Below are 10,834 nucleotides of genomic sequence, written 5' to 3'. Positions count from 1 at the left end.
AGAGAGACGACGAACGTGACCAAACTTACGCTCACTCCCTCACCTACACCCACAGCAGGTCAGAAGCTCGTAGGGAGCAAAGAAAAGGTCAAGGGAAGAAATGGCGAGATCTTATTATAATGGGCCACTCCTTTCCACCCATCCATCCTCAAGGTTCGACTACCGAAGTACTTCGACAAGCCAACAGACATGAGGTACGATGGAACAAAGGACCCACAAGAGCACTTAACGGCTTTCGAGGCCAGGATGAACTTGGAAGGCGTGGGCGACGCCGTTAGATGCCGTGCGTTTCCCGTAACCCTGGCGGGGTCGGCGATTTGTTGGTTCAACTCCCTTTGATGACCGGAATTTACTCCCCATATAAAAATGATAAATCCGTTCTTTTGGCAAGCGCACCAAAATTATAGTCAAGTAATAACCCACAGTGGAGTGGGATCGTATCTATAGAGATTGGTAGATTTGAGAAATTTTAATCAATTGGTGAATTAGTTAAGCTAAACAATATAGAGTGTGTTTGCAGAATTGTAAATGAACAGAAAAGTAAATGACTCAAAAGTAAAGAGAAGCAGTAAAGTGCAGAAAAGGAAATGGCAATAATGTAAAGTGCAGAAACGTAAATGACTTAATTGTAAATGGGAATGGAGATTGACATAATATAAAGAAAGCTATAAAGAATGTGGAAGATAAGAATAAGGGAAATTCATTGAGATCAGAAAATGTTGTTCTCTTTGGATTAAATCCAGTTCATCTCATCTTCAATCATGCAACTCATTGACCTCTTGGCAATCATAAATGATTGAACCCCAATCCCTTGGTGATTCAATCTCTCAGATCTTGATCAATAGCCAATTTCTTGGTCTAATTACTCATGAAGAGAGATATGCTTGGTCCCTGATTATACCACACATCATCATAGGTCCAAGTAGAGGGAGGATTATATGTCACCATATCCAAACACCAAAACCCATATCCTACACAAGTGTGAGAACAGATTTCTAGCATGGTTTCATGTTTTCTTTTCCAAGGTTCTCATGAAACCCATTTTGCATTCAACCTCTTTCCCAAGATGATTGAACACTAACATTAAAACAAAATTCCTTCTAGCAAATCAAAGAAAAGATGAAGAGAAAAGAAAATTCACTATCATTAATCCATCAAGTACAACAGAGCTCCCTTTCTCAATGAGAGGAAATTTAGCTACTCATAGCTCAAGAGAAAGTACAAGAGATGGAAGAGATAATGTGAAAAGTAAATCTAACTATACTTCAACAAAGATACTACTCAATAACCCAAAAAAACTAACAGCTAACCCCCTTCTCAGTACTTTCAGGGGTTATTTATACTACTCCTAGCACTAGAATAAAGAAAATACAAAAGAGAAAAGAAAAATACAATTTGGAGGGAAAAGAAAACTCAATAAACGTGACCTTCCAGGCTGGCGTGTGATTCGCGTTCAAGTGGCGTGCCACGCCCAGCCTCCAATTTGGGTTGGCACGCCACACCCAACTCCTCAAGTGGTATGCTCCATGTGTTGGTGTTCCTGGCGTGCCACGCCTTTGAGCCCAAGTGGCACGCCCAGGCCTTCTCCTCCTTCTTCTCCTCTCTGGAAAATTGAACTGGCGTGGCACGCCCATTATGTGTGCTTGGTTCTTCTTTCTGGATGATTGAACTGGCGTGGCACGCCCATGGTCTGGCGTGCCATGCCCAGAACTCAAGTGGCACGCCCAAGTCTTCTTCTTGTTGATTGATGATGCTGGCGTGCCACGCCTGAGACCCAAGTGGCACGCCAAAGTGGGAAACAGTAGCTGACGTGCCACGCCTTCGACACCAAGTGACACGCCCATATATTTGGTCCTCTATCTTCTCCTATGGAATTTCGTATTGGCGTGCCACGCCTTGATGCTCAAGTGGCACGCCCCTCTTAAGGTGGCTCCTTTAGGCTTGACGTGCCACGCCTGGCTCTTTAAGTGGCACGCCCAAGTGATGGTTTGGAGCTGGCGTGCCACGCCTTCGACACTAAGTGGCACGCCCAAGTACTTTGGACCTTCAACTTCATCTCTGGAAACTTGTACTGGCGTGCCACACCTTGATGCTCAAGTGGTACGCCCTCTTTAATGTGGTTCTTTTAAGCTTGGCGTGCCACGCCTTACTCTTCAAGTGGCATGCCTAAGTGAGGATTAGAGCTTGGTGTGCCACGCCTTCGACACCAAGTGGCACGCCCAGCCTTGCTTTGGCCTTCTCTTGCATTAGCGTGCCACACCTGGGTCTTCAAGTGGCACACCCAAGTGAGGATTGAGAGCTGGCGTGCCACGCCTTCGCACCAAGTGGCAAGCCCAAGTGCTTGTCTCCTCTGGATTGATGAACTGGTGTGCCACGCCCAATGGTCCAAGTGGCACGCCCATAGTGTGTAATGAGCTTGGCGTGCCACGCCCAGCTTTGCGTGTCACGCCCCTTTAGTGGCCTTCAGTATTGCTCTCTGGAAAATTGTATTGGCGTGCCACCCCCAGCTCCTGGCGTGCCACGCCCATGTAAAAGATTCAATCATGCTTTTTTGGAAATCATTACTGGCGTGCCACGCCCAGCTCCTGGCATGCCACGCCCACATACTTTCATGGCGTTTGCTCCAAGTGGCACGCTTGGTCCACACGCCCAGCTTTATTTTGTTGTTTTCTTCCTTTTTTATTGCTCTTTTCACCTGAAATTCAGCACAAACCCATTTCAAAGCAATGTACCATAATATTCATCAAATAGTTCATGAATTACAATGATCAAATGAGATTGTGCTCTTTTATGGTCCTTTTTAGGCAAGAAAAAAGGGTAAATGATGCAAGTCATCACACTTCTGCAAGGGTCCATTACGGTCTTCGCAGATATCACGCAAAAGTTCTTGGTACAATTCACCACCCGGATCGCCAAGGCGAAACACCCGATTAACTTGTTAGGAGTGACTCAACTAGGGGTGTCCGCGGATCGGAACGGATCGGATATGGCCAAAAATTCGATCCGATCCGCATTAAAATCATCGGATCAGATCGGATCCGATATCCGCAGCTTTTAAGGTTGGATCCGATCCTATCCGATCCGCACATTTGTGGATCGGATCGGATCGGATAGCGGATATATCCGCAAAATACAAAAATATTTTTAAAAGCTTATTTTTATTAAAAAAATATCAATAAAATTCATTTTTTCTATTCTTTTAAATGTGTTTACTCTTAAAATAATATTAAACATACTTTTCTTAAATAATAAATTAAAATAATATAACATATATGATAATTATTAATTGAAATAAAACATAAAAAGAATATTTACTTATTTATTTCTTTAATTTTGCGGATACGCGGATATGCGGATCGGATATGCGGATACCAACACAAAATTCGCAATCCGATCCGATTAGTGTGTGGATCCGATCCGATCCGATCCAAAAGCCTTGCGGATCGGATCCATATCCGCAATTTTCGGATCGGATTCGGATAAACACCGCGGATATGCGGATCGGATCCGATCCATAGACACCCCTAGACCCAACGTGTTGGCGAGCCGACGAGGAAATCCCTAGACCGTTTTAACGATGAATGTTTGGAGATTGATGGCCTCACGGACTCGGTGGCAAGACTTTATCCCACCAACGGTTTGGTAAATGAGGACTTCGGGAAGCACCACACTACCAAGCCTATCTGGACGATGCAGGAGATTTAAAAAAATTGCAAGGGAATGCATCAATGACGAAGAGGTCAACCAAGTGGTAGCCTCCAATAAACGGCAACCACCCAATCAGCAAGCTCGTTAGGCTGACAACACCGAAAGGCCAAAAGAGGCGTCAAGAGAAGGGATATCCAGAAAACCATTTAAACCATTTTTCTGGGTGGGTAAGTTCACCAACTACACTCCTTTAACCACTCCCATCATTGAGGTCTGCCAACAGATCGCGAAGAAGAATATACTAGCCAAACCAAGGCAGCTCAAGGATAGGACGGGGGAAACAAAAGTCTTTACTATGACTACCACAAGAGTTTTAGCCACAAAACGCAAGATTATTTTGACTTGAAAGACATACTGAAAAAAGCCATCCGGGAAGGAACGCTAGCCAAGTTCTCACAATTCATCCAAGAACCAAGGAGAGAGAGAGAGAGCACTCAGAGGAAGATCGAAGCCGAACTATGAAGCTAAGGCAACGTCCCCCAAGAATGCGAACACAACCCCAACGGTGGTGGTAAACGTAGTAGTCGGGAGAAATGCTCCACCCAAATTGAGGTTAACGACGAAGAAGGACGCTACGGTGTTGGCCGTGTTGTCGGGAAACCCCAAGGTCCATTCCGGGAAATTTCTCGAGATATCATTTGGCCCTGGAGATCGCTGGTGCCATGACCTTCCTAAGGACCCACAATGGTAATCACGGCGAGAATCGGGACGGACCTAGTCAAACAGAACTTAGTGGAACAGGGGCTGATTCGAACATCATGTTCTGAAATGTGTTTGACGCTCTTTGACTCGAGGAGAATGACCTCAAAGACCACCGTCACGGGATCGTAGGATTGGGAGATAACTACATCAAGCTTGATAGGTCTATCACCCTCCCGATTTGCGTGGGTTTCGGGGCGAGCCGGAAGTCGACAATGGCTGAGTTTGTGATCTTGTGGGATTCTACGGCCTATAACGTCATTCTTGGAAGAAAGACCATCAATGAGCTGTCGGCCATCAATTGCACAAAGCTCCTCACAATGAAATTCGTGGTGGATGATGGATCTGTGGGGTTGATTCGGAGAGACTTGGAAATAGCGGTTGCTTGGGACAACGCCAGCCTAGCACTCAAAAAGAAATCAAAGGAGGCATCCGTGGTGTTCTTGGCAGACCTAGATGCCAGGGTTGACAAGAAACCAAGACCTGAACCACAAGGAGACCTGGAGAAATTTCAGGTAGAGGATACGGAGGATAAGTTTACGTTCGTAAACCAAAAACTCCCCCATGAATTGAAGGAACCTCTTATGGAAGCCATTAGGTTAAACAGAGACATTTTCGCTTGGACTCCAAACGACATGCCGAGGACAGACCCTGATTTAATGTCGCACTGATTGGCCATGAAGCCAGAAGCCCAACCAGTCGCACAGCGAAGGGGGAAAATGTTGTCGGAAAGAGCCAACGAGGTAGCGAGGAAGATGGCTAGCTTGTTGGAAGTCGGCTTCATCAGGGAACTTGACTATTTCACATGGCTCTCAAATGTGGTGCTTGTGAAGAAGGCGAATGGAAAATAGAGGATGTGAGTCGATTACTCAGATCTCAACAAGGCGTGTCCCAAGGACTCATTCCCTCTCCCAACATTGATGTCATAATAGATGCGGCGGCAGGATACAGATTTTTTAGCTTTATGAATGCATATTCGGGATATAATTAGATTCCAATGCACCGACCCGGCAAAGATAAAACGGCGTTTAAAACGCCAGCAGGGACCTACTATTATAAGGTCATGCCGTTTGGGCTGAAAAATGCGGGACGACGTACCAAAGATTAATGAACAAAGTCTTCAAGGACCACATCGGTAAGTCGGTAGAGGTTTACGTGGATGACATACTGGTAAAGACGTTCGAACCGAATAGCTTGGTATCTGACCTGAGCATCATCTTTGACTCACTCCGAAAGCACAATAAGAGGTTGAACCCCCTAAAGTGCGCGTTTGCCATGGAGGCGTGAAGTTCCTTGGATTCATGATCACACAAAGAGGGGTAGAGGCTAATCTGGATAAGTGTGAAGCCGTTCTCCGCATGACAAGTCCTGGTTATGTAAATGATGTGAAAAGGCTGGCAGGGAGACTGACAGCCTTGTCACGTTTTCTCGGCGCATCGGCAGCAAAAGCGCTACCTTTTTTTAACTTAATGAAGAAGGGGATGACCTTCGAATGGACCCAGGCATGCGAAGAAGCTTTCAATCATTTCAAGAGGATCTTGTCGGAACCTCCAGTTCTCGGTAAACCAAAAGGAGAGACTTTGTACTTGTACCTAGTGGTCACGGAAGAAGCTACGACGGCCGTCCTAGTTCAGGAGGAGGACAAGCTGCAACAGTCTGTGTACTTCATAAGTAAGGTGCTCCAAGGAACGGAGCTGAGATACACTAGGCTAGAGAAATTACCCTACACCTTGTTAATCTCCTCTCGAAGGTTAAGACAATACTTTCAAGGACACTTGATCACAGTGAGAATCGACCAGGCGATCCGAAAAATTTTATAGAAACCTGACCTGACGGGGCGAATGATGACTTGGGCAATAAAACTATCTCAGTATGACATCTAGTATGAACCCCGCACGCGATCAAAGCACAAGTGATGGTTGATTTCTTGGTTGAAGTGACCGGAGATGTTTTCGAGGGCTCGAACACACGGTGAAAACTCCTCGTAGCTTCCAACCAAGCGTTCGCAGGGGCCGGGAGCTTTGATTGCCTCCTCATATCAGTAGCAGTAATGGCTTCCTGGGCGTCCTTTAGGATTTCCTAATTTTCTTCTTTATGGTCAAGGCCTCCATGTAGGCGGAGTTTGCCGACTTCACGGCCTTGGCCGGTTTCTTCTCTAACTCTTTCACTCTACCCTCTGATGCAAGAGTCCAGCCCCGGGTTTCATTGGGTTGTTTGGGGAGAGAGAGGGGTCCCGTTCCACAAGGCGGTTGACCTCATCGGCAGCCTCTTTCAACCTCTTCTCCTCTTCGGTAAGCCGGGTCCTCAGGGACTCCTCTTGGGCCTTGTGGTTGGTGATATCTCTCTAAGCAGCTCTAAGTTTTTCTTTAAAAACCTGGCCGTACGCCAACACAGGCTCCACCTTTCTGGCAATGGCGCCTGCTCGGAGGAGACTCCAGTATGTCCACCTCGCCTGGGCAGCTAGGTCTTCTTCTCGGAAGAACTCCTCAGTGCCAGGGAGGAGTTGGGAGTTGATAAAGAACCCTACATCGAAGTTCTTCTCCATAACGGAGAGAACTTTCTTTGAGTCGGAGTTCGTTTTTCTCTTTTTGGGGTTAGAAATAGCGATCACCTCAGCTTCGGGTTCAATCATTATTCCCTTACCCTGCTTCGCTTCATCAATAGCAATATTCTCGGTGGGTACCTCGGGCGGAGGGCGTGTTGAGCTTTACCCTCGCCGTCTGCAGGGACCTCGGGCTCAATGGCGAGGGTCGCCGAGCTGTCATCATCACTGTCATTTCCTGAAAAGAGATGAGTCATCAAGCGGGTCAAAGTTGTATGCCCGACAGCCATCCCAACTACAAGAGAAGCAAAAAGATAAAATAAAAGCAAAGTTAGGAAATCAGAAGATAAACGGTATATGAAGTCGGAAGCGAATTTTACCTACACATTCGTGACCAAATTCTCGGTCGCCCATTAACAAATGGGGGTTAAGATTTTTAGAACAAAAAATCGCTAGTAGAACATCGGCGATCTGTTGGTTCTCCCGACCTAGTCCATCATAGGTCATCTTTATCAAATAGTTAGAGCCAGCACCGAAACTCCAATAGTTTGGTATCCGCCTTTCTCCTTCAAGGGTGAGCCAAAAAGGGTGGCAGCCCGAGCCGGTCTCACTTTAAAGGTTTCTTTGAAACCATGGAACGAATCCTCGAAAAGACCGAAGATTCGTCAGTTCAGTACAGCCTGGAAGGAAAGGTACCCTTTCTTATGCTTTCCTTCTTGGGAGGGGTTTGTAACCAGGAAGTAGAGAAAAACCTTAACGGAGGCCAGGAGCTCCAGATATTCGCATACCATATCGAAACATCGAATGGCAGCCCAGCTGCTGGGGTGAAGTTGTGACGGGACATCATACCGATTTAAGAGGGTCATGATAAAAGGTAAGAAAAGGAGGCGAATGCCCAACATGGTGAACATGGGCTTATACACCCACAGACGATAAATTTAATTGGCAGATGCGCTCCTGGGCTCCCAAAACGAATACATAGTAGTTCGCCTCCTCCGAACCACCCCTGCACAATACCCCCGAATTTCGAAATTATTGTAGATCATCTTATGTTATCATGGAGGATGTGCGCGACACGTCGGAAATAACCCAAGTGTAACGATTTGTAGGGTTTTGCGCCATAGGCTGCTGTGCCATACCTACAGTAGGGCACCACTTAAGTCAAAACGGAAAGTCGAAAACTCGAAGAAAGTTAAAACTGAACTACGTTTTACTATATCACTATCCTATGCTATTCCACACAATTTCAGGCCTAAATCCAGGAAGGAAACACCTATGGTACCCCCTAAGAGCTAGCTAATAATGGCAAGTTCAATTCAAGCAAGTAGTAACCAAACACAACAAATAGCAGCAAAAGAAGCATGAAAATGAACAAAATGAGCACAAAAATTCACTTACCAGTAGGTGAAGCAGAAGAAAGCGATGGAGTGGGGACAGATGCAATGAAACACACAAGAAGCAAAAGGTGAAGTGATACTTGAAAAGTAGCAGTTATGGGAGAAAATGAAAAAGGAGAATGGGAAGTGAGAGAGATATGAGAAAGATATGAATGTTGTGATGGTAACCGTCGAAGGGGGAGCACAAAAAGACAAGGGCAAAATGAATTTTCCCCTCTGCTTTCAAATCAGTCATAAAAGGCGTTTAATGCCCCGGACACGGAATCTGAAACGACGCCCCAAGCAACACTTGGAGGCAACCCACGCGCACTCAAGATGTGTCCCACAGGCAGGGTCACGAGCAGAGGGAGACTGTCACGCGAGAAGATTCGAGTAAGACGAACATGTCAATCGCGATTCTCGCAACTTGCCACGTTGAACATGTCAATCACGATACCTGAGTACAAGGTATAAATGGGGGACTTACCCCTCCCCCAAAGTACGTCATCTTTTACCCTAATTAGCCGCCTCATCGTACGGACACTTACTTTAACATCAAAGTGTCTTTGCAGGTGGCCCCACTCGCCGACCCACCTACGCTCGTGGCGGCACTCTTCGATGCAAAGCTCACGATCAGGTCCTAATACCTTCTTCTCTCTAGTTGCTCTCGACCCAACACCCAGCCGACCTTCATCGTGACGAGCAACCGAACATATGGTAATAATATTCATTAAGAGTAGAAACAACAAAAGAATGATGTTATCAAATTGGCAATATCCACTTCCTAGAAGATAAAACCAAAAATATCTTGCTAATTTGACTGTAATTCCAAATAATGTTATGGAGATTTACCAAGTCATACCATTCCCATCACATTTCTTGATGTTTCATTTTCCATAATATATAACTAAATCTAGAGGAACTAGAACTTAAGCCACCTAAACCTTGGTTGAACATTTGTTATAAAAAACCACCTATTAAGTTACATACTATATAAATTACAAGACATCTTAAAACAATTTTTCAGTAGACTTGATAATTACAATTACGAGAGAAAATGTGATCGGATAATTAGAAATGACAATGAGCTCATGCATAAAGTAAGATTCAACAGACTCATGTCACCATCATATGGTCGAAGCCGCCTCCGGCTTGCAGAGTGGGCACCCGACTCACACCAACATTCTGAAGCAATTGTTGCAGCCACCTCCTGGTTGTAAGGTCCTCCTGAGTACATAACCCACACCACACATAATATAAGCAAACTAAAAGTAGGACTATCTGTCTAAATCTATCAACGTCAATGAGAAGTCTAACTTTGAAATTGAAAGATATGGCAAAAGGGTGAAATGATCTCTCTCTCCGGCCAGTAATTTCTTTAATCTGGGCATCTAGCCAATGTCATTTTGTAACTTAAATGATTACTTACACGAAGGCAGTTGCTGAAAGTAGCATCTCTTAACATGTCTGGAAGACAACTTCTTAATGCATCACAAGCCCTGTTTAGACAAAACAAGAGTTTTTGATCAATCAAAAATAAGAAAGAGCAAATTGAAATTGGCAAAAGGCTGGGAATGGTTGAGGTCAAAAGCACGGAATTGCAACTACAGGCTACAACCAACCTTGGATTATCTGATAGGCGAAGATAGCATCGGATGATATGCTTCAACAAACGAGATGAAGGCTGCTCAGCAAGAGCTGCCACCATGTTTCCCAAAACTCGACCTACTGCAAAAAAACGCTCTGCTGTAGTGCAAATATAATCCAAGCCCACGTCGTCCAATAGGATTTTCTGAACAATGAAAGTTGCAACCTGTCACCACAAAGCTTACATTAGATTGCCATACTAGATTTACATGTGTCAAACATAATACTAGTACATAACAAGATCATAGCAATGACAAGCACACAGCACAGATCCCATGCACACAATGAATAACTAAACATGCCAAGAAAATTTCAAACATGAATATTTAAAAGTTTAAACCAAGATTAACTTCTCAAAGGCAGAAAAAAAACTAAATGAACATTAAGATTTTAGAATCAATATCTCTTAAGTTGGGGTCCTCGTAATTTCAATTTCTTACGTCATCATGTTGACCAAGTTATGTAGGCATGAGTGACTAAATTACATTTATGATATATCCATTAGTGAAAGCCAAAAACTTAACTGTTTTTGATAGTTCACTGCCCATTTCCATGGTGCGCAGGCACAATGGAATTATCTCAGTTGAAAGAAGGAAACTTATGACTTCCGTATCATCAACCTGGTGAAAAAAATTCAGGCGGGGGACAATTACTAGATATCAAAAAACAAAGATATAGATGATATATCAATACACCAAGGTAAAAGAAAATAATTATCAATAATAGCATAATAGATGGGAATTTCAATTTGATCCTTGACAAGAGTAATTAGATGCTCCAGGCAAGTTAGATCCAGAAGTCCCTGCTCAATTACACAGCTTTTGTGTTTAAGGACCTTCTTGTGACAATGGAGGATTCTTAG

At 44.5% G+C, this 10,834-nt stretch overlaps 1 protein-coding gene across 2 annotated transcripts in view; it reads right to left on the bottom strand.

Annotated features, from left to right (window-relative positions):
• LOC107624884 (cell differentiation protein RCD1 homolog) overlaps window positions 9,085-10,834 on the bottom strand; it is a 7,074-nt gene continuing 5,324 nt past the window's right edge. For both annotated transcript variants that reach the window (XM_016327363.2, XM_021117350.1), the window contains 4 exons: window positions 10,497-10,592; window positions 9,948-10,138; window positions 9,755-9,824; window positions 9,085-9,552 (listed from right to left, as the gene is read on the bottom strand). In XM_016327363.2, coding sequence (XP_016182849.1) covers window positions 9,442-9,552; window positions 9,755-9,824; window positions 9,948-10,138; window positions 10,497-10,592 — 468 coding nt within the window. In that variant the 3' untranslated portion in view covers window positions 9,085-9,441. The remainder of the gene's footprint in view (window positions 9,553-9,754; window positions 9,825-9,947; window positions 10,139-10,496; window positions 10,593-10,834) is intronic.

The sequence above is a fragment of the Arachis ipaensis genome, chromosome B01 (genome assembly GCF_000816755.2).
Source record: "Arachis ipaensis cultivar K30076 chromosome B01, Araip1.1, whole genome shotgun sequence".
Lineage (NCBI taxonomy): Eukaryota > Viridiplantae > Streptophyta > Magnoliopsida > Fabales > Fabaceae > Arachis > Arachis ipaensis.
Note: the sequence above shows the minus strand (reverse complement) of the source record. Positions and strands in the feature narration are given on the sequence as shown.